At 37.0% G+C, this 25023-nt stretch overlaps 1 protein-coding gene across 1 annotated transcript in view; it reads right to left on the bottom strand.

Moving 5' to 3' along the window:
• acap2a (ArfGAP with coiled-coil, ankyrin repeat and PH domains 2a) overlaps positions 1-25023 on the bottom strand; it is a 104051-nt gene that overhangs the window by 4552 nt on the left and 74476 nt on the right. Inside the window, exons 18-21 of the mRNA XM_084411820.1 lie at positions 16734-16927; positions 16507-16608; positions 16200-16292; positions 48-265 (exon numbers count right to left, since the gene is read on the bottom strand). Coding sequence (XP_084267946.1) covers positions 48-265; positions 16200-16292; positions 16507-16608; positions 16734-16927 — 607 coding nt within the window. The remainder of the gene's footprint in view (positions 1-47; positions 266-16199; positions 16293-16506; positions 16609-16733; positions 16928-25023) is intronic.

Here is a 25023-nt window from a genome sequence, read left to right as displayed (position 1 = left end):
GGTCTAAATCATCTTTATGTATTGTCATTTGTCCCACAAGTACTGACCCCTTGTACGGCTTGCATTAGTGGAGTCCGATTGCTGTCTTCCCCATTGACCCAGTTGACATCAGCTCCATGAGCCAGTGCCTGCACCATATCTGTAAGGCTGCAGGCACAGGACGCCCAGTACAGTAGACTACCAGCAGAGGAATCAGTCAGCTCAGTGAACACAGTAGGACGGTCTGCCTGATTCATGGACATGGGTGACTCAGACTCTTGGAGCTCTGAAACACAATTACACAAAATATCAATGGTATTTTAAAAAGCATTGACTCTTGGCCCCGGAAATGTTGCCATGATAGAAAAAAGCATTGACTTTTTGTAGTCACATTATATGATAGATTTACCTCTACATACATATACTTTTATAAATACAGGATACATATGGACACTTTTTTAGTATAAACAAAAAAAAGGTAGCACTTTATTTTACAGTCAAGTCACATTTATTTATATAGCGCTATACAACACATTGTTTTGGCAGATTATTAGCTTCAAAGCAAAAAAAAAAAAAAAAAAGAGAAGGCAATAGTGTCATTATCCAGCTCAAGTCAATTCAATGTTGAATCATGTCAGCTCAATAACAGTGTCAGTGTTGCATAGTTCATCAATTGTGAAACAAATTTGATTCAGTTATAAAGCTACTCTACAAAAGACAACTAAAGTCATTATTCAGCACAATTTAGTTCAATGGTGATTAAATTCAGGACAATAACTGTCAATGTTCATCAAATTGTCAGGGTTAAGGACTTATTTTTGGCCACTAGAGGCCCCCATTGCTTTTCTTGTTGGTTTTCCATCTCTGTTATTATGTTCGAGTATGAAGGTACGAGGTAGATGGCGGTATGCAACACTGAGCAGTGATTTAAACATGGGAATTGACGGTTAATCATGAATGAATGAATGGGATGGATGAAGGTACAGAGGGAACTTTGAATAATGTTGGATGGCAGATAAGTCAGTAGGAAAGGTAAAAGGAAAAAAATGTCATGAAGGAAGCTCTACAGACATTAACACCATTACTGGAGCAAAAGTATTAAAGGTTAAAAGATTACAATATGTGAGAAATGAAGTGAAAAACAGTCTGTTGGTATTGATTCATTTTCAGGAGATCAAATTGCTGTCAGCGCTTCATTAATTGTTTCTATATTTATATTTTTTTCTTCCAAGTATTTTTCTGCTGCCCTGATTATGATCTTGATTCTTTATTATTCTTTAAACTATATTTTTTGGCTAAGCAACTAATCACTTCTGCTATGAATATCAGGAACTGTGTTCACTATTAGAGATTTCTTTGTCACCCATATGACTCCTCCTCTCATTCTCAGGCATTTTAACTGTACTTAAAGTCCACATGAATTCAAAATTGACCACATTTACTTTGTTTGCCTAAATTGTTAGTTTTGTGGTGAACAATTCATCCATGCAAGTCAATCCACACAAAAAAATTTTTTTGCTTTGTAATCTTTAATCAAAATCTGAAAATGCCCCTCCCCTCTGCCTTGGAGGACCTTCTCTGATGACGTATGTTTGACGGCTTGGTTTGGGAAACGCTTAAAGGGATACTCCACTTTTTTCGGAAATATGCTCATTTTACAACTCCCCCAGAGTTAAACAGATGAGTTTTACCGTTTTAGAATCCATTCAGCCGAACTCCGGGTCTGACGGTACCACTTTTAGCATAGCTTAGCACAGATCATTGATTCTGATGAGTCCAGTAGCATTTCTTTCAAAATGACCAAAGAGTTTCAATATTTTTCCTATTTAAAACTTGACTCTTCTGTAGTTAAACCGTGTACTAAGATCGACGGAAAATGAAAAGTTGCGATTTTCTAAGCCTATATGGCTAGGAACTACTCTCATTCCAGCGTAATAATCAAGGAACTGTGTGGCTGTACCATGGGTGCAGCAGGCGTAATGATATGACGCAGCGCCTGAAAATAGTCCCCAGCTCGGTAACTTCTTCCAACGTGACCGGGACTAAGTTTGTCTAACCTATTAGACCAAAGAGTATACTCTTTGATTAGACCTATTTTCAGGCGCTGCGTCATATCATTACGCCTGCTGCACTCATGGTACAGCCGCACAGTTCCTTGATTATTACGCCGGAATGAGAGTAGTTCCTAGTCATATAGGCTTAGAAAATCGCAACTTTTCATTTTCCGTCGATCTTAATACACGGTTTAACTACAGAAGAGTCAAGTTTTAAATAGGAAAAATATTGAAACTCTTTGGTCATTTTGAAAGAAATGCTACTGGACTCATCAGAATCAATGATCTGTGCTAAGCTATGCTAAAAGTGGTACCGTCAGACCCGGAGTTCGGCTGAATGGATTCTAAAACGGTAAAACTCAACTGTTTAACTCTGGGGGAGATGTAAAATGAGCATATTTCCGAAAAAAGTGGAGTATCCCTTTAACCACTCCCCTCAAACCGTTAGTCTGCTATGAGCGAGAGATGGAGAGGAGGAGCGCTAGAGTAAAACCCTGCCCTCTGTTCAATATTCCTTTTCACTGGGAAATACGTCACAGCACTGGAGAAAAGTCGTTTGCAACTTCCGGTTCACGCGGACTTTAAATTGCCATGACTGGCCGTTGATGTTTTCTTGCCTCTCTTAATTGCTTCTGCATATGAGATCACTTCTGTCACTTTAATGTTCTGAATCTTTACTGCTCTTTTCTTTACATCACATTCCTCATATGCAGCCAAAACATATAATATACATCACAAAACTGATGAGACCAACTTTTACAAAGGAATAAAGAGAAGTAAGAGAAAGGTTGACCTCTCTGCACACAGTGATTGGCTGATGGGGGAGGGGTCTCTGTCAGTGATTTAATCATAGAAATATTGTAGAATGAAGTAGCATGTTGCCATATTCAAATAAAGATTTAAAAATGTAGGCTAATACTTATTAAGCAAGTATATTGTCAGCCTCACATGTGTCTGCATCTCAAGAGATTGCAGAATTCAAGCGAAGAATTATGTTTTATAAACAAAGATTGGGAGGAGCACATACTAATAGTCTATCTCATCAGCTCAAGATATATAGGCTACACTGTTAACCCTTGCTGTAGAAAAAGACCAAATTCTGACAACATCATACCATTTTCCATTAAAACAGTAATATATAGTAGAAAACAAAACTAGCCTACAGGAATATACTGTGAATAGCTCTCAAAGTCGACACTCAGAGGCTGTTTTCCCAATCACACCCTATACCCTCATTCACTATTACCTACATTAATTATCTAATATGGTCCACTTGAATGAAAAGAAGTGAGTGAATTGAGACACTGTTGAACACCTGATAAGCAGAATCACTGAAGGACAGAGAAACAAGAACTGTTTTTTCAGAGAAACACAAAAACTACAACTGACTTCCAGCCACACTGAGTGTGAAAACAGTTTACAAACCAGCAGAGGCGGACAGAGTACACAGCTTCATTGCTTGAGTAAAAGTACATCACGACAAGACGTGAAATAATCACGTTGGTCCCCTTTGGAAAACGTGTACTGCTAGATGTCACAGTTTAACGCCCTCAAACGTGAATCTTACACGTACCCTCAAACGTGAATCTTACACGTACCATTAACCCGGGACGTTTGCTAATCCTACCCCAATCTAATCATAACCATTTCTTAAAACTAAGTTACGTAGGCTACAATTATAAAGAAAAACAACAGACAGACAAGTATAATCCACAATAATTTATTTATTGAGAAAATGTCAAAATCGGTACCAAAAGTTGTTCACGTGACGATGTGTCGCAGTCCTCTCTGGCAGTGGTTTTGTATGAGGTAACAGAGCAGAATTTAAGTTATTAATTCAAATCCATGAAAATGTTAATCCGTCTTCGGTTCGGTAGTTCGGTTCGCTCTGAGGGCTGCGCGCTTCATTTCAAATGTGAATGTGCATGACGCAATCTGTGACGAAGCAGGCGAGGCGAGAGCCAATGAGCGTTTGATATTGCCGTAACCATAGTAACCTTGAGGGCGCAATTTTTGAATTTGAATTCATCATAACAAGCGCGGGGTTTGACGTTTACGGTCAAGATGACGATTACTGGATAAAGGGCTGAGTTTGGATCTTTTTCTTGCAAATAATATATGGATTCTGAAGGTTTGGATTACATCAAGCTAATAAAATTGATGTATTTTGTGAATCGATGTTGTGTTGTAAGGTTAGTATATTATGGTTATTAGGAACGATAAATAAATTATTGTGATTATACTCGTCTGTCTGTTGTTTTTCTTTATAATTGTTGCCTAGGTAGTTTTAAGAAATGGTTATGGTTAGGTTTAGGGGTAGGATTCGTGGCTCAAACTATCTTTTAATGCCATATTGTTCATAAAAATGCCATTTTCATACACATATCTGTCCATACGTTTTATCATTTTAATATTGTCTATAAAATGGGTATGTTTAGGTGTGGGAGTAGAAGGGATCTTACATTTATAATATAGAAAATGGTAAGGAAATTGTACAGATATCTTCAATGGCAAACGTGTATGATTCACATTTGAGGACGTTAAACTGTGACATCTACACGTTTTCCAAAGGGGACCAACGTGATTATTTCACGTCTTGTCGTGATACCGGGTTGACAGATACCCCTTGCTAAATTTTACTCAAGTACAAGTAAAAGTACTACAGTCAGATGTCTACTTAAGTAAAAGTACTGAAGTACTTGTTTTTAAAAGTACTTGAGTATCAAGAGTACAAGAGTACATTATCTAAATATTGCATTACTACTGCTTACATTGGTAAACACAGCAAACACTTGAAGCGAAAACTATCATTAAAGGTGCATTGCGCGAGAGTCTGAGTTTTCGCAGAACTACGCCCCCTCTGGCGGCAAGCGAAACTGCAACCAGAGGTGTGCACGCTCACGGACCACACGCACACGCACGCTTGCACGAGCTCGAGCTGGTCATAACCCAAGGAGCATCAGCCGCACAAATCTTTTGTTTACAATCATAATGTCTTCAGAGGTAATAAAGTTTTAAATCTGCAAGTAATTTAAAATATGTGAAAGGAAAGGCAATTGAGTAAATAACACACTTATGTGTGAGGGAAAAAATGGGGGTAGTAGAAAACTTCGTTTTTTATTCCCATCTATCTCCATGTTGAACTGTGTTATGTGTTTACTGTATCCACTTATGACTATTATTATGGAAACACGTTCATGAACAATATAAGTTATTACTTTGTAAAAGCTCAAAATTGTAATCATGATACCATACCATACACAGTCGGTCAACAAAGTACACCCAAATGTCTCAAGGTAATAAACAATCAAGTGGCACTATGACGTTACCATAAAAGCCAAACAGGCTAATCCGCCGAAGATTTGCGGGGGTTTAGCCTGTTTTATTGATCAGCTAAGTAGCATATTCCAATAGCAATACATCGTAATTAAGCAGTAATTTGCTCAAAATTTGTGTCTAAGTATCTAACTTATATATCAGCATTTTATATCACAATCATTCTGAACCTGATCACTGACAATGGTAAGTTAGTAAAACCTATTCCGATTGTACATTTATCTAGCTTACGCTAAAGCATTACACATTTTATGGATCGTCATTTATTGTCATTATTGGCCGTATCAGACATTAGAGAATGGGATATATCTTACCTTTTTATCAAGAAAAAAGCCAACTGAGGATCCCGTTTGAGCCCTAGAGCAGACCGGAGATCTCTCCATTTGTTGAAAGCCTTCCCTATGTTTACTCTCGTCTTACCCCGACGCCTGTCTGACTCCAATTTGGACCTTTTGGTTGCACTAGACAAAAGTTCTCTTTTTTTTTTTATCTTACGTGGAGTTTGCGTTGGTGTTTGAAATGAACTACAAGCCGGTCTCTTAGAATCCATTTTCTACGGAGAATGGCGGCGTCGGCGCATACACAATCACAAACCTGCCAGACATATGAGCGTGCCGTGAACGCGCATGACGTCACGCCCAGTCTCAGATTCCGACCCGAATCCCTCTTATTTATTTTACTGTACAGGATTATAGAGGCAATCGCAGTGATCAGAGAAGGGCTCAGTCAGCCCATCAGGCAATTGTTTAAGCATGTATGGGTTAGAAAACGGGTATTTTTAACATGAAAAGTTGCGCAATGCACCTTTAACTTGTTCAGAAAATTGAAATAGTCTGGCGAGGTGGGGCCACGGGTTGGCACATTCCCGGGATGGACCTGCTGCGTCTTCATCCATTGTTTCGTCCATGGTTTCGTCTCTTATCTAAATCTGACCATGGAGTTGACTTTGGCGGAAAGCTGAAGGTGATTGCTGATAGGCTGTCCCAATCAGTGGCGCCTGCACAATCCAATCACGTTTGAGAGGGAAACAACAAATTGAGGGTTTCCGAGAATTTTCTTTTTTCCTTTTTTTTTTAATTTTTTTTTTAGAAGAAGTAACGGGTACTCACGGTTATGGATAGAAATGTAGCGGAGTAAAGAGTACAATATTTGCCTCTCAAATGTACTTGAGTAAAGTCATGAGTACTCCCCAAAAATGATACTTGAGTAAAGTACAGATCCCTCAAAATTGTACTTAAGTACTGTACTCAAGTAAATGTACTCCGTTACTGTCCGGCTCTGCAAACCAGTTTAACATTATTTCTTTCATACATGTACAAAAGTTCTTGTTGAGAATTAACAGAGATTAAGTTAATAATAAAGTTTGTTGTCACCATAATGGAGATCAGTATTTGCTTTGTTGGTCTCTTGTCCCTGGACTTCTTACCATTCATCTCTCTCTGGCTGTCGTAACAGTGAGTTTAAAAAGCACATTTGTTGTGGCAAGAAAAAGTCAGGAGGAACTTGATCAGGTGTGTTTTGCTTTTGTGATAATGTCACAATCATTCTGGACATGTCTGATTTTCAGATCTTTCCTATATATAAGCTTTGAATTTATGGGTATTTAATATTTAGCATGTATCTGTGAATCTACAACATGAAATTAATATTTCTGTAATCAGGTCTTCTGAAAAATATCGTAATCATATAGTGCATTAAAATTTATTTAACTCCTGCTTGTCTCAGACACACACAGACATCAACAATCAGCACATGAATCTCAACAATGGTGACAATCAAAAGTTTCATGTCGCAATGCATGCTGGGTTCCAGGATAGTATAAAACTCCCAGCATGCACTGCTGCATGAATAAAAAATAAAATAATATTGCCATCATTATTGAGATTCATGTGCTAAATTGTGATATCTCTTTGTTTCTAAAAGACAGTGTAGCTCTGTTTTATTTTTGGTTTATGCATGATGTATTAAAAATAATTAGTCTGTAATTTTTTTGCTGTGGTTTCACAGTGGTGGTAATGTAACACTTTTGATTGAGGATTAGACTCTGAATGAGTGATAATTAATTCCTTAGTGAATGAACAATCAATATGATGATTTTGTCGTCATAATCATTATAACCGCAATCATTCATAATCTGTGTGTGTGCACAAGTGTGACTTCCAAAAAAACAGTTCAAGCAGCAAAAAAAAACAAAAAAAAAACACACTAATGTTATAGCATCAGCAACCCAACTAAAGCAAACACTGATCTCTATAATGGTAACTTCAAACCAAACATTTTCAATGAAACATCTCAACAACAACTTCTGTAGATGTATGACAGAAATAAAGTCATACTGGTTAATAATAAGCATAATAATGTGTAATGGCTGGAGGTCAGTTGTAGGTCTTGTGTTTCTCTATTTTCTGTTCTTGTGTTTCTCTATTTTCTGCTTGTGTGTTTCTCTTTCCTTCAGTGATTCTGCTTGTGCAGGTGTTCATCACTAATGCTCAACAATCACTTACATATTCTCTTAATTATCTCACTGCAACACTGCGTCATTGTTACTTTTTACTCTTTGTAGTGTGGAATTTTCTGTGAGGTTGAAAGGGTTACCAATGTAAGATAAAAAGTCACACCCGCAAATTGTATTTTAACAGCAATAAACTGTAAGTTATAAAACAGGTTTATACTGGCAACACTGTTGCCAGTAGTTTACTGTAAAATCTTGTATTGTGGGTCACCGTTGTACTGAAGAGTATAGAGCCTGTGCTTCAGTCCAGAAGAAGATCTACAAACTTTGATGATGTGCTGCATGTTGCTTTATTTAACAGGCGATGACTGTGTAGTTGCTGGTCCAGTGAAAATCTCCTTATTTACAAAAGTTCTTTAGTGGTCTCAAATGAAACAAGTTCATAGTAATACTTTGCTCACGTTATTAATGCATACATTTAAATGACAGTTGGTCAATTTAAGGCAGTTGGTTTCTGCAAGTGAAATGAGTAAACTTGAGTTTTAGTGCATTTTTACAGTGACACTGTAGATTACAGTAAAGAACTGTACAATTAACAGTAAATTACTGGTAACAGTGTTGCCAGTATTTTACTGTAAACAAACCTGGTAAGGTCTAACAGTGTATATATACACAGCCGACTCACCTAGTTACCTCAACAGTTTTCTGCATCTCTCCGCCACCCCGACGACTCACTCTTGGCTGGTTCCTATTCCCAGCTGGGGATATGGGGCAGCATTCTGGGTTTGGGCTAAATTCCAAGCTTGAATCTTTCATTTGAAAGCCACTTTTTTAGCATCTGTAAAACCGCATTTTTCCATCATAAAATATATCTAAATTACGACATATGCTCTCAATGACATGCAGGGTGGAATGAAAGCCCTTGGGTGGCTGACTCCTGTTTGCCAGATTTGGGCCACAAGCAGGCCATAGCAATGCCACATGTCAGCCAACAACTCCACTAACAGCATTACCAGTTTCACTTATTACTAACCAAACTGACTTTATTTCTGTCAGACGTCTACAAAAGTTTTTATTGAGAAATGTGTTTCATTTTAAGTCACCATAACAGTGATTAGTGTGTCCATTAGTTGGGCTCTTAACTCTTATTATTTCTTTTGTTTTTTTTTGGCTGCTGTGACAGTGTGTTTTTCAAACACATTTGAAGCAGCAAAGAAAGCTAAAGTGAAATGAGATCAGTTGACGATGGTTACCTTTTGATGGTTTTATAATCATCATGAAATAGATTGATTTACTAATGTCTTTTAAATCTAACAATTGTGTTGTACTGTTAATATATTTGTTAATGTTAATGTTAATAAACTGATAAAGAAGGCAGGTTCTGTTGTAGGGAGTGTGTTACCCAACTTAGAGGTGATAATACAGGATAGAATGATCGGGAAACTCTCTTCTATGATGAAGTATGATTGCCATCCCCTAAATGAAATAGTTCGTGATTTTATGAGTACTCACAGTTTAAGATTAATCCATCCACGCTGTTACAGGGAGCGTTATAGGAAGTCTTTTTTTCCTACTGCAATTAAGTTGTATAATCAGTGTTATTCAAGATGACATACTTTTTATGATTTATGTTTTTGTATAATCACAATGCTTTGCGACTTGATACTGGAGAATGAGTCTGTGTTGTTTGGGAATGTTGTTTTAAAGTTGTTTTAATCTATTCATTGTATGGTTGTGCTGCTGCGACACCTAAATTTCCCTCTGGGGATTAATAAAGTTAATCAAATATTCACATCACAAACCCTATGATACTGCAGCATGAGATCCAGCAATATTATAACAAACAGTTGGAAGATTTTAACAGACATGAGCACGAAAAGGTAATCTATGATGACACACACAGATATCAACAATGATGACAATCAAAAATATTCAGATAAACAGATCAATTCAGAACATCACTGAAAAGCTACTAAATGTCACAACAAAAACAACAGCAAAAAATAAAAGCAAATATTTAGAATTAAAAAAAATAATAGGATAATTCAGCAGCATAATTTATTCATGTTGCAATGTATGCTGGGAGTTTTGTACTATGCTGTTACCCAGCATGCATTGCAGCAAGGTACTTTTGATTGTTACCATTGTTGATATCTGTGTGTGTTATCATAGATTAACTTTTTGTGCTCATGTTTGTTATAATATTGCTGTATCTCATGCTGCAGTAACACAGGGTTTGTGATGTGAATATATTAATTGTACAACACAGTACTAATCAAAAGACATTAGTAAATCAGTCTATTTCATAATGATTTTAAAACCACCAACATGCGACCATCATCACCAGGGGGCTGTTCCATAAAAGCTGCTTAGAAAAGCGGGGATTAAACTCCAAAACCGGACTCGAATGAGCCTAACAAATAAGTTGGGGCTAAAGTGGTTCCATAAAAGGTAATTGAAGTTCACGCAATCTCACTAATTTGATCCAGGTTTATCAAGTCTAGATAATTGCGTGTGCACGCGTTTCTGAAGCAGCCCTAGAGGTCGATCGTGGATCAAATCGATCCACCATCAAACAGCCTATATTTTGTGCTGTTTTATGCGTTTGTGACATTTTTTTTCCCTCAGTGCAAAACTTACATTTTACAGTTATATTCTCCATCTGTAAATGTTAGAAAGTCATGCAAATGTATCAATTTTACTGCTAATCTTCATATTGAACGAGAGCCGCTGCGCGCATGCGCGGCAAATAGGAGCGCAATAATTCTGACTAAAATATACATTTTGCTTGGAAAATTAATATGCGATATTTTATAACACTAGTAATATCTTCTAATTATAATAATTTATCTTTAGGATGTTGGATAAGTTGCTGTGAACTTCTAGCGAACAGAAGTACTTTAGTGAACAGAAGTAGCCTATTCAGGGAAGATTTTTTTTTAAGAAACTAAATATATAAAGATACAAAATATAGTTTTGGGTATAGGACCTATGCTACTTAATAAATATGATGTATATTTATTTAGAATGCTGAGAATTACAGCTTTTAATGCAATAATTTTTTGGATAAAGCAAGAATCCCCAGTTTTAAATGAGTGGTTAGATTTAGTTTCTAGAATGTATTTTTTATTTATTATAAATATAATATAATATATTCTTAATGTACTTTACATTATAAAGAGGATAACATGAAATTAAGAGCAAATGTATACATTTTGAAAAGATATGTGCAACTCTAAAATCAAAGAATATTCCTTAAAATAAAGGAATATATATTAGTCTACATTAACAAAATTTTTATATAACCCTCCCTCCCTTTTATTTCTAGGCTAGTTATTTGTTATTTTATTTATTTGCTTATTTTATATTGAATATTTGATATTCAAATAATATTACTTGAATAACTATTAGGAATTATGTGTCATTATAAGAGTTTGATATAAATATGTGAATGTTACATTTTTATTAATATTTATTTATTGTTTTTTTGTCTTTTCCCCCTTAAATCATATGTAAAAGTGTCTAACTATGTACTTCTTGGTTATTGTTCTAATCATGTGTGTTGGTGGGTATTATCACAAAAGAAAAAAAATAGAAGGAAAAATAGGGAATATTTATTGGGGGAAAATATGATGTCTTTAAAGGAACTGTCAATTTGTATAATTGTGTTAAATGTGTTTGAATTGAAAGACATAATAAAGTACATAATAAATATATATATATATATATATATATATATATATATATATATATATATATATATATATATATATATATATATATATATATATATACTGTATGGGCCCTATTTTAACGATCTGAAACGCAAGTGTCAAAGCGCAAAGCGCAAGTAACTTTGTGGGCGGGTCTCGGCGCTGTTGCTATTTTCCCGGCGGGATAAATGACTCTTGCGCCGGGCGCAAATCTAAAAGGGGTTGGTCTGAAGTAGCTTCATTATTCATAGGTGTGGTTTGGGCGTAACGTGAAATAAACCAATCAGAGCGACATCTCACATTCCCTTTAAGAGCAGACGCACTTTTTCCTTGGCGTATTGCTATTATAACGGCGGATTTGCCAGGCGCGCGCCAGGAGCGGTTCACAGCCGAGGAGAGCAACGCTCTCGTCACGGCCGTAAAAGAGAGAGAAGTGACATTGGGGATGGGAGAAACACACCCAAATTAGCTTCGGCTAAACAGGCATATAATAATGTGGGTAAATGTGTAAGCTAGATGTATGCTTTTATAATAAATTATTATATTTATAATAAATTATCTATCTATCTATCTATCTATCTATCTATCTATCTATCTATCTATCTATCTATCTATCTATCTATCTATCTATCTATCTATCTATCTATCTATCTATCTATCTATCGTTTGTAATAATATGATTTGCAAAAATGAAAACTGCTGCTTCTGTGTAGATTAGAGAATCACAGTGTATGAGCGTTGTGCACTCTATACATTATGGTCAAGCATGCGCCCTTAAAATAGCATAATGAACAACGCGCAACGCGCCACTGACTTTAGACTAGGTTTTTTCTGGCCAGTGGCGCAATTGTTTTATGGAACAGTAAAATAGCACCAGGGAACGTTTGCGCCAAAACACGCCTCCTTTTTTGCGCTGAACCGCCCAGAGAGCGCAAGTTCATTCCCTAGTTTAGCGACGTGCTTCTGTGGAGGGAAAAGCGCGCTTTGCGCGGGTGCAAAATAGGAATGAAACATGCGTCGGTGTACAAAGTCAATTGCGCTGGGTGCAAGATAGGGCCCCATATGTTATTTGGACATTAGATGTGCCTTATTTAGAGTTTTAAACCTACAAGTGTATTTTTATGATATATTCAAATGTAGGTTAATATACTGTCAATTACTAAGCTCAGATTCATCTTACCAGTTAAAATTCATACTGTGCTTTTGTAATTATTTATTTTTAATTTTGTGATTTTAACTTCTGCTTTACAAAGCTTTTTTTTAGATTGTGTTCTATGTTCTTCTAATAATCATAAACATGTACTACAGCTGCCAAACAAACCAGAGAGAAATGTATTCATAAGTCTATATTGTCTAATTTCTCATTGTAGCCTTATTTAAGTTGATTTTCTGTATACTGTGTATTTATGTTTGGACTAATAATGGTTAATAAAGTCCAATAATGGTATGAGAGAGTGTCAGTGGTAATATCATTGTGTTCTTGTTGGTCAGTGTTAGAGGATCTGTGTAACAACTGAGGCTTAGCCTGACAGTTAGCCTGCCCTGGACCAGGCTAGTTTCCCAGCATAAGTTGCCAGGGTAACTGAGTTTGAACTTTTTAAAGTTTGCTTTATGAAACCGAATCTACCAAAAATAAGCCTGACTAACCGAAATAAGCCTGGCTTATACTCTAATCTTGGTTTATGGAACAGCCCCCTGATCTCATTTCAATTTAGCTTTCTTTGCTGCTTCAAATGTGTTTGAGAAACACAGTGTCACAGCAGCAAAAAAGACGAACAATATAATAAGAGCTAAGAGCCCAACTAATGGAAACACTAATCACTGTTATGGTGACTTCAAATGAAACACATTAGAGTTAAACCCCTGTTAATTCTCAATAAAAACTTTTGTAGACGTCTGACAGAAATAAAGTCAGTCTGGTTAGTAAAAAGTGAAGCTGGTAATGCTTTTTCTGGAATTGTTTAATCCTCCTCTGCTGAGATCTTGAGAGATTTAATGTCTTCTTTCATCTTCAGTCGATTTCATCTTAGGCTGTGGTTGGAAGTCAGTTGTAGTTCTTGTGTTTCTGCTCATCTCTTTTTCTGTTCTCTTCTTTCCTTCAGTAATTCTGCTTGTTTAACAGTCTTATTAAGGCTGAAATGACTCCATATTTAATATACACAGATTTTGTGGCTCAGATAAGGTCCGGTTTATTTATTTGCTCTTGGCTGACATGTGGCATTGCTATGGCCTGCTTGTGGCCCAGATCTGGCAAACAGGAGTCAGTCACCCAAGGGCCATCATTCCACGCTGCATGTGGGCCAGATCATCTTTCCACGTGTGCCAGATGTGGGCCGGATCTGGGACGTCAAAATGTTGCTATGTGGGGTACCCCTTCCTTGATGTCCGTGTTTTTACATTGTGGCTGAAATATTGATTTTATTTTCCGGATTTGCAAAAACTTGCTATTGTGTTAAAGTCACACCATATATTGATGTATAGTTTGCTCTCTTGATATCTTAGAGTGTCACTCCAGTTTTCTGCACCGTAGATGATTTGTAGATTGTACATGCAAAATATTCTCTGTATTGTTATATTTTTGAGTATTTCCCATTAATTTCCTATGGTGGTCAAACAAAACAAGTGTTGAATATTTTTTACGACCATTAAGCTTTTATCAAATTAAGTCCACAATTTATTTTGTGGTCACATAGCTAGTGCCATAAAAGTAATCAAGTTTTGTGGTTGAAGTAGCAATTTTTTTTAATTTTCAGTCTAAAATGACAACAGAGATAAACAAACTCCAGCTGGTCCAAAATAGATAGAGCTCTTACTAGAACCAGGAAGTATGACCATATTAGCCCGTTTCTGTCAACATCGCATGCATTTTAAAATCTTGCTAATTACTGAAAAAGGCACTAAATGATTTAGCGAGCTCTTAACGCATTATAGTCCTTCACGTGTATTGCAATCTCAAAAGTTTGGCCAGTTGATAATACCTAGAATATCAAAATCATTTTTCCTAATTAGCACCCAAAAAGTCTTCCTAGCCTAGTGTGGGAAGCAGACACACTCTGTCAGTTTAAATCTAGACTAAAAACACATCTCTTTAACCTGGCATACAGATAACACCATCACATTTCTATAATTCACATCCATTAAAGGATTGTTATAGGCTGCATAAATTAGGTCAACCGAAAACACTTCCCATAACACCCGATGTACTTGTTACATCCTAAGAAGCATCGCATCTACTTAAATATTAGTCTCTCTGGTTATCCCGAGGTCTGGTTATCCAGATCTGTACCTAGACACAACCACAATTCAGCCCTGATTAGAGATCCTGTCAACTAGACAATCCCCTGTTCAAAGCCTTGACACGACAGCCAGCAAAACACAGATCACAAGAACCAAGTCCTCTGCACAGACCTATGACCAGCTTCAGCTCCATACTGGCATGATGAATCCGATCTTCAAGCAAAAGGAACTGGATGAAATATATGCTATCGATCCACAGTTTGATTTTTGACTTGTGATGCAGCCTGAATCATAATCACATTGTTCATTCATTTGCCAGAAGAAAACTGGACCCCTGAGCATGGTTTCTCCAAAGGTGTTTTTCCATTCAGTCACCTGATAGAGTTTGGGTTCTGGCTTGCTAAATATTCAACAATATTATTGTTTTGACTGCACTGATACTATTGGATGAGATCCGAACTGAGCTGGGCGATGACGTCACTGTTTTCTGCAGAACTGCTTTATATATGAAATGAACTAATTTAATAATTGATGATCCTTACCACGGAACTGAATCAACTCTGAACTGACTTAAGCTAAACAATGACACTATTTCCTTTTCGAGCTGCTGTACAGCTGAAATCAACTCCATTTGCATGATTGAATAATTTTCCAGTTAACACTGTAAAGCTGCTTTGAAACAATCTTTATTGTATAAAGCTCTAAAGTATATAAATAAAGGTGACTTGACAGGTGGTGATGGGCGATTTTGAAACACTGTTTCATGAAGCTTTAAAACAATTACAAATCTTTTGTTTCGATCAGTGGTTCGGAGCATGTATCAAACTTCCAGATTTCAGTAAAAGAGGCTTCGTTATGCCATAACTGTTTCAAAACGTTTTGAAATTTCAATGGTTTAGCACTGGTGGGCGATCTCTGTAAACCCATGAATCATGCGGATTCACTGAGATCGCCCCCCAGCAGCTAACCATTGAAGTGTCTATGGATCATTTCCATCTCGCCTGTTCCCTCTCTCTCTTATTACTCTGCCCATATCTACTCTGTCTGAACACTGCTTCAGTGCCAGAGTGTTTTGTGCTTCAAGAGCTGGTCCAGAGTGATCTCTGGTTATTGACTTCTTTCCTGGCCCTGACCTTACTCTTTGTCCTCTGGACTGACCTCCTGGCTCCAACTTTAGCCTGGCCCTGATATTCCTCTGAGTGATAGAGTTCATTCTGGGACTCAGTGGCCTTGCAGGCTCATTTGCCTTTTGTTTCTGACTTAAATTCATACTACTATACATATACTATTCATACTATTGGTTCCTCAGTCATAATATGAAAATATGATTCATTTGTCAGCTAAGATATTGAGGAGATTAAACTTTGCTTGTGTGTTAGAGGCATTCTGAGGGTTTGAAACGTATGTACTATGTACTGTTAAGCTCACCTGTTTCACTCAGGCTAGAGCTGGAGGGGGTGGAGGCCAACATCTCTCTGCTCCCATCTGCACTGTTCTGAATCCCGCTGTCTTTACTCCTCACTGCCATTACAAGAACACAGTCAAACCATGCATGAGCCATGAGAATATTGCAGCAATATAACCTGGCATGCCATAGTGTTGTTACACAATGAACAGGTGGGGAATATAACAAACTTAATTCAAAATGTCAAATATGTAATTAGTCTGGCTCCATAAAGTCAGCTCATAACAGACAGAGACAGACAAGCACTGATTCATGGAATAAGGCACTTACAGCTTTGCAGCTTTGAGGATGTATCAAAGTAGGAAAAAAGAGAATCAAGCTCATCGGGGCAGAACAGCGAATCACGTCGTACCTCCTGACCACTAAAGGAAGCTGTTTACAGTGGAAGGGAAAACAAAGAAGCATTAGTTTTCAGTCAGAAAACCCCCACCTGGCTGAAAGATACAACTGATTCCAGCCAGTATCCTGCCTTTGATCTGCAGTCTCCCAGCATTCACCTGAGGTACTGGAGGCAGTTCGGAGTTTGGGTGTGGGAGGGGGAGGCCGCGGGGGAAGAAAATCCATGTTTCCCTTTATACGTTTGTCAAGTTTTCTAAACGTCATGATCTTTTCCTTCTGCTCCTGGGCTGTAGGTTTCAGGACAAACCTCTTTTCTACATACTTAGCACGGATGAAGGCTTCAATCTCCTGTCTTGGATTGCACAGACAGAAATGCAAACAAGTATTAAGAATATTTATTACACTTTATGTAGATATGGTGACTGTGAGGTCATTTACCTAATAAAGTGGCTGGTATTTTTAAATAATCATGTTAAACAGTGGAATTCATTACATATGATTCTGGAAATAAATCTCCACCAATCAGAGAATAGAAATTAGCAAATTGTGTCAAAAGAACTCTTCAGCACCGCCCACTCCCATGAAGCACTGAGAATGACACAAAATCCTATGCTGTTAAAACCCTCTGGGGTCAAGAAACGCGCCCGCGCGTTTTGCTGGATTTTCTTCACATTGTAGCACAATAAACTTCAATATCTCCGTCATTTATGGTCATACAGAAAAAAGAAATATGAAAAAAGAATCTGTGATATTTCTACTTTTGTATGTGTCCACTTACAATCAAATCAAAACATTGTGCTTTTGTAAAATGAAGAAAATAAACAGGGTGTGCGTTCTGCCTCTCCGTCTCACTGAACTTTTTTTCTTGAGCACGTCTATAAACTGAAACAAAACTCAGCGAATACTTGTCACACATTTATGAGCCATATATCTTTGTAATCATTTAAGTGTGTACTTTTAAATGATCGGATTCAAACTGAAAACAAATATTCTCTGCTTAAGTAATTTGTATAAAACCAACAAGATGTCCAGCTTCTCACGGGCTTGCTTATTATTTTTAATTTGACCACGCCCACTCGCGCAAAAGAGATTCACATGCAAATCTCCACATGGAACGCAAACGTGCTCATTACCTCAAAAACAAAGCACCAAAAAACTTCGAAAAAGTCTCTGCTTTTCGTTGAGTTTGAAAGACACGCCGTGAGCTTACATTGGATTTACCTCAGAAGAAGAAGAACGCGATTTGAAGACAAGAAAGATGTAAGGTATGAAATTCTTAATTATTAGTTCATGTTATTGTTGCATAAACTTCACATTGCAGTTGAACTGTTGCTAGATATATGGTGAATATTATAATATTTAGACTCGTATTTACTGTTACTATGTTTGTGGATATCTGCTCAAACGTAGATATGTATAATATGGTAACCATAATGTTTCATATTTTGGAGCGAGGTCTGGTTTTGAATGTATCATATTTGGAGCGCAATCGCGTTTAAAAAGCAAAACGCACCAAACAAAGGCTTCATGGTTTTACTATTATCTCATTTCATATCATCATAACGAATGGAAACATTTGAAGTAACATATGATAATCAATATATTTTTCTCTAGCGTAGTTGTTACTGAAATCTTTTGGAAGATTTATATTCTGCTATAGGTTATTGTTATTATTATTTTATGCAGCACTGTGCATAGCCTATGCTTACAAGGCACAACAAACCTGGTGTTCATTATATTATATATTGTTGGAAACATTTGTGTGTGTGTGTATTCTGTGAATTAAAAAAAAAACAAACAAACTTATATTCCCTATAGTTTCTCTTGATATCAGTATGTTCACTTTTTTTTTTCTTTCAGGGATCATATGCCACTGAGTCCTGCTGACTTCAACATTCACATGAGTCTCTGTATATGAACATGGTAAAGTGAAAATCAAACACCTTGGAAATGAATGGTATGTACAATGTTTTTAGGAATGGCACAAAGGTCTCTGTCTTTGGATCATTGTTTTGAATAGTGTGCTTTTTTTGTCATTTATTGTGTATATTTGGATTATGTTGTGTTGTAAATAAATCCAAACAATCAAAAAGCCATTCTTTTTTAAATCTCCTCATTCTTTGTGCAAGGTTGCTCAGAATGATAGGGCCTGATAGCTCCTAAAATAGGGCCATTAGGGAGTGTCTTTGTCTTTCTCAGGTGTGAAAGGCTTACATATTAATGAGGTGATCCCGCCCCTTCACATAAAGCTTTCTGACACAAAACACGTCTTAGAAATTTTAAATCAATATATTGTCTTCTCTGAATGAGCAGTCAGGATGATTTTCACATAGTTTTGGAGCAAATATTCTAGGCTACGTGATACAGTTTTCAAAAGTCTTGTGAAGAAATAATCAGTAGGGGTTTCATGACCTTATTTCAGTGACAATTTTTTTTTTTTTTCACAAACCACACATAAATGTCATTATCTCAAAACTACAAACTTTTACATACATGCTGCTGATATATTATTGTAGCAGAGTTTGTGCTGAATACAGTGTAATCAGACTTTAGCCATGAAAATGTCACAAGTAACAGAAATAAGCACAAATGTCAGAGCATGTCAGAACACCTCCAGGACCCAGAAAACACCTCAGACCCCAGAGGGTTAAACTACTTAAATATTTGTATGTATATTTTTGAAATTGAACACACTAAGCCCTTGATCACTTGGAATCTGCTATGGTGCTGATTTATTATACCCCACCTTATTTACAGTTTTTTTTTATTATTATTTATGCACCATTCTATAGGCCTGCATGTATGATTGGGCTGTTAAAAATGAAATATATATATATATATATATATATATATAATAAATAATAAATATTAAATGTTAAATAATTCACACAAACGATAATACAATAAACTACATAAAAAAGTTTGTAGACAAACTTTAAATGGCATGAAAAAACCTTGCCAGAAAGTTTGAAGAAGTTTTAAAAGCTTGAAGTTTGAGGTTTTGAAGGTTTTTAATTAGTTTAAGTTTTAGTTTAGTAGTTTTAAAAGTTTGAAGTTTGAAGGTTTTCAGTTTAGAAATATTAGATAGAATGGAAGATTAGTCTAGGATTAGAAATAGTACATAGAATGGCAGCTAATGGAATCTAATGGGCCTCTCCAACTGTCAAAATTTGAATTTAGTTTGGAGTTAGAAAGAAAGAAAGAAAGAAAGAAAGAAAGAAAGAAAGAAAGAAAGAAAGAAAGAAAGAAAGAAAGAAAGAAAGTTTTAAAAGCTTGAAGTTTAATTTAGAGAGTTGGAGTTAGAATGAAAGAAAGAAAGATTAGATAGGTTAGAAAGAAAGAAAGAAAGAGAGAAAGAAAGAAAGAGAGAGAGAAAGAAAGAAAGAAGGAAAGATAAATAATGAAAGAAAGAATTAGGTAAAAAGATATATAGATAGATAGATTACATCACCCCCCCCCCCCCCCACCACCGCCATTCAATAGGCCTGTATGTATGATAGGGCTGTTAAAAATGTATATATATATATATATATATACATACTTTGATATGTATGTATATATATATATACATACATATCAAAATATAAATATATTTATATTTTTATAATAAATATTAAATGTTAAATAATTCATACAAACAAAAATGATAACACAATAAACTATATCTGTGTTAAAAAACAGTCAGCTTAAGGCTACAAGTATTAAATGCGGTTAAATGTCAAATGTGCATTCAATCACTTCCGCCAACTAGAACTGAGGTTTGCACTACCAGATAATTTTGATGATTCTGCTGAAAATGTTTACATGAATGTAGAATTTAATTTTCCAATAAACCAGAAGCATTTCGTCAAGATACTACAAAATATTAATTTATGATGACTTTGCTCACTGGAAAGGCAATGGATTGGGCTTCGGCTATGTGGGACAATAATTACAAACTACTTTTTAAATATTTTGCTCAGCAAATTTAAGATGTCTTTCAATATTCTGCAGAAGGGCAGGATATCTCTGTACAGTTGTTGCACGTATGCCAAGGTAATCAATCAGCCACTGAATATGCCATCCAATTTAGAACACTAGCAGCCCACAGTGGGAGGAATGTTGTGGCACTTAAAGGGGTCATATAATGGTACATGCACTTTTACAAGTTGATTGCACTGAAATGTCTGTTGGCAGTGCCTGTACACAACCATCCTATCATGATAAAAATCCATCCAGTGGTTTTGTTTTAATCTCCTTATATGTTTGACCCTCTCTGAAATCAAGCCGTTCGATATTATGACGTCACAATATCCAACGCCCCTCCCGCAATTGTTGAGTGACAGCCGTGTTTCAACACAAGACCCGCCCTGAGCGAGCTGTGACAGCCTTCGTCATAGTAGTCCGCCTTTGTTGATATGCTGGAGTAGAATGGCGTCTAAGCGATTGTGGTGTTTCTTGGGTGTAATAACGCAGCAACACAGCAGTCATTCTGATGTTCCTAAATCCGATCCGATGAAGACGCAGTGGCTGAGTTTGTTTTCGAAGGGAATTCCCCACGAATCATGATCAACGTCAATGCTTTCATGTTTGCGCGAATCATTTCACCAGGCTGCTTTATAAACGAGGGTCAGTACGTTATAAAGCTGGTTTTACTAAGAAGCTGCTCCTGAAAAAAGGATCTGTACCAACTATTCGTGTTCCTGACGCACCTCCAGAAGAAGTGAGTGAGTGTAACATTTTATTAATCTTTATATTAATCTTTGCAAATCGCTTGCTGCACGCTTCACGATGAATGCGGCTATTTTTACACTCAGGGTACATTACGGCATGTTTTCTATGTACGACGATCTCAATATAATTCATAATCCCATGTTTATAATAAAAAACGCGTTATGGATATGGTGTTATTGTTTTTGAAACGGTGTGAGCACAGAACAGAGGGCGTGGTGAGCAAGCTCATTATCATTTAAAGAACCAGGCACTGAAACGGCGTGATGAAAACAGAGCTGTTTTTGACCAGGTAAAATGAGTGTTTTCTTACAATACTAATGAGAATTTTTAATTAAAGTATATTACAAACTTTTAATTTAGACCCTAAAGAATCATATTAGCTTGTACAAAAATGGCATTATATGACCCCTTTAAAAGAAGTGGAGTTAGCATTCAAAGATGAAACCATGGACCTATCACAGTTTATCGTCATGGCATATTGAGTTATGGCACTTTTCCATTACCAGTACCAGTTCAAATCGACTCGACTCAACTCGCCTCGTCTCGGCTTGGCTCGCTTTTTGCTCCGTTTTCCATTGCAGATAGTACCTCCACAATAGTACCTGGTCGTCATAGCAACGCCGCAGGAAACTGCTGTGACGTAATCTTCTACGCGACACACACCCGCTACCCACACACACAGGACAAATCGCGTCTGGCGTGCGCAATGATGACGCAGTGAATAGTGACGATTCTCTCTAACCAATCAGCAGCCGTGTTTTCACGTCACATTTTAGTATCGCCTCAGCTCGCTCAGAACCTCGCCGGAGGTGATACGAAAAAAAGTACCTGGAAGCACAGCTGTGTACAACTTTTACACAGTGGAAAACCAAACAAAGGCGAGTCGAGTCGAGGCGAGCTGGTACTGTGTAGTGGAAAAGCGCCATTAGATCATCTCACTCGTAACAACCTCCACTCCAAACAAATCAAAATGGCTCCTGTTCCAGCTGAAGCTGCTTCTCTTCTCCATGCCCCAGTCCACAGAACCCATGCAAATCAGCAATACCAGAGTGTCACCAGAAGAACAACATCAACGTCTACAGGAGCATCTATGCTTTTACTGCGGCCAACCCAAACATCATAGAAACATCTGTCCCAACAAAGCCAACAACACCTCAAGGAAAACAGAGAGAAATGAACATTTCCTTACTGCCCTTCACCAATATTTCACTCTATCCATCTCCATTGAGATTTCGAATAAAACACAATATGTTTCAGCGCTAATGGATTCCGGGGCTGCAGTCAATTTAATATTATGACAATCTCATCCAGGAACTTAAGATCCCCACTCTGCCATGCATCCCTTCAATTAATATCACAGCAGTCGACAAAGAACCCATAGGACAAGGCATATCACAACAGACTGTCCCAAGAACTATACAAGTTGGACTGTTTCACACTGAAAATGTTCCAATCTATTCCAATCTGAATGTTCCAATCCAATCTGACTTCTGACCTGTAATGCTGCCTGAATCATAATCATACACTGTTCGTTCGTTGGCCAGAGGAGAACTGGCCCCCAACTGAGCCTGGTTTCTCCCAAGGTTTTTTCTCTCCATTCTGTCACCTGATGGACTTTAGGTTCCTTGCCACCGTCGCCTTTGGCTTTTGGCTTGCTTAGTTAGGGACACTTAATATTTAACAATATTATTGATCTGCCTGCATTGACACCATTACATGAGAACTGAACTGAGCTGGATGATAACCACTGTTTTCTCCAGAGCGGCTATATATATATAAATGAACTGAATTAATAACTTTTTTACAACAAAAATTATCCATCACTCTGTTGCATTATTTATATATCTGATATCACTGTAAAGCTGCTTTGAAACAATCTGTATTGTAAAAAGCGCTATATAAATAAAGGTGACTTGAGTTGAATTGAAAAGATCTCATTCTGTTATCTCTTCTCCCAAGAACCAGGGGTGCGTTCTCCGAAACTACCTTAACGCTACGTCGTTCTTAAGTTGTACCTTAAGAAGTACCTTTTCGTTAATACGTGGTTTCCAAAACCTTCTTAGTTAAGTATACCTTCTGTAAGTCATACGTTCGTAAGGTTGGTCTGGACCACTCTTAGCTTTACCTTATCACTGTTGCAGGTCTATATGAATATAATTCAGAAGTTTTAATACACCCAGACAGTGTTCAGGTAGGCTAATTCAATTGTTTTCATGCAAAGAATAAAATTGTCATTACAATGATTGTTGTTAGAATTTTAATTATATTATTATATAATACAATTTTATAAATTTATTTTAATTAAAGAGCGCTTTTAAAGGCCAGTGAAAGCATAGGCTAGCCTACTGTTAAGTCCTATTCGGACGCTAATATTGTTTCTCATGGGCTCGTACGGTATTTTAAACATTTACAGGGGTAAGTCGGTTATTTTAGTGCCGTCCGAATCCATAATATCAGTGTTTTTTCTCACCCAACCTGTGTAAAAATCCCTGTCCAAATTAGTACCTACTGTTTTTTGACAAACAGGTCGTGTGGTAATTTAATTGCCATCTGAATCCACATCTCCGAGTTTACAAAAAGAGATTCAAAATCCACTGTTTAAATCCTTTTTGATCACTGCCGAGCACCGTACGTGACGTACACTTTTATTTACTGAAATGCTGGAAAGTATTTACAAGAACAATATTTCATCGCAGCTCCACCTCAGCGAACAAAAATGGGAAAGAGAAGAAAGCACATAAAAAATTTAAATGGTTATTATGGCAGCAATATATAATAGCCTATAATTTTAAAATATGTAGGCAAGTATAGGCTAGTATAGTTTGGATTATTTTTTTAAATATCCCATGAGTCCTAATAAATGCAATTTAAACTATTTCTGAAGTGATTATTTTATAAAGAACACCACTTTCTAGCTTAACGCAGTGAAACAGCCCCTGCACGAGAGAATAATTGATTCTCGATTTCAACTAATTCAGCACCATCGCCACGGACAGCGCCGGGTAACGTCGCACGTAAGAAGGTATATCTTAAGCAGCTTCCTAAGGTATGGTTCGGGGAACACACCTAGAAATGGTATACCTTCAGTTAAGTTATACCTTAAGAGTCTTCGTAGCACGCTAAGAGACAACGTTATCGGAGAACGCACCCCAGGTCATTATCTACTTTCCTGGAAGCAAGAACAGTAAAGCAGATACTCTCTCTAGAAGGTATAACCCTATATCTATATCGAAATAACCAAGATTCCATTCTCACCTCATCAGTGGTTGTAGCCCCAATACTCATAGATGGGACCAGGGCCTCTGAGGAATGGTTAGGGGACCCTACATCTGTCAGTAGACTTTGTCACAGATCTACCCAATTCCAATTCCGTTTTTCTAAAGCTTGTCATCTTGTTTCACTGAAAGGTCTTCCCACTGCCATGGAAACAGCCACTCCCTTGTTCCATCATGTGTTCCGGGTATATGGATTACCAGAAGATATTGTCACGGACCGGGGTCCTCAATTCACATCAAGGGTGTGGCAGGAATTTTGGACATTAATGTCAGTTTATCCTCAGATGACCACCCACAGGCTAATGGACAAGTGGAGACATTGAACCAGGATATCGAACATTACCTCAGGTCATACTGTACTCAGGAACAACAGAGGTGGAGTGAATTTCTATGGGCTGAATATGCCCAAAATTTGCTAATCCATTTATCCACAGGACTCACCCCCTTTCAATGTGTTGGG

The sequence above is a fragment of the Rutilus rutilus genome (assembly GCF_951802725.1).
Source record: "Rutilus rutilus genome assembly, chromosome: 6".
NCBI lineage: Eukaryota > Metazoa > Chordata > Actinopteri > Cypriniformes > Leuciscidae > Rutilus > Rutilus rutilus.
The sequence above is the reverse complement of the archived record's forward strand: the minus strand, read 5'-3'. Positions and strand labels throughout refer to the sequence as shown.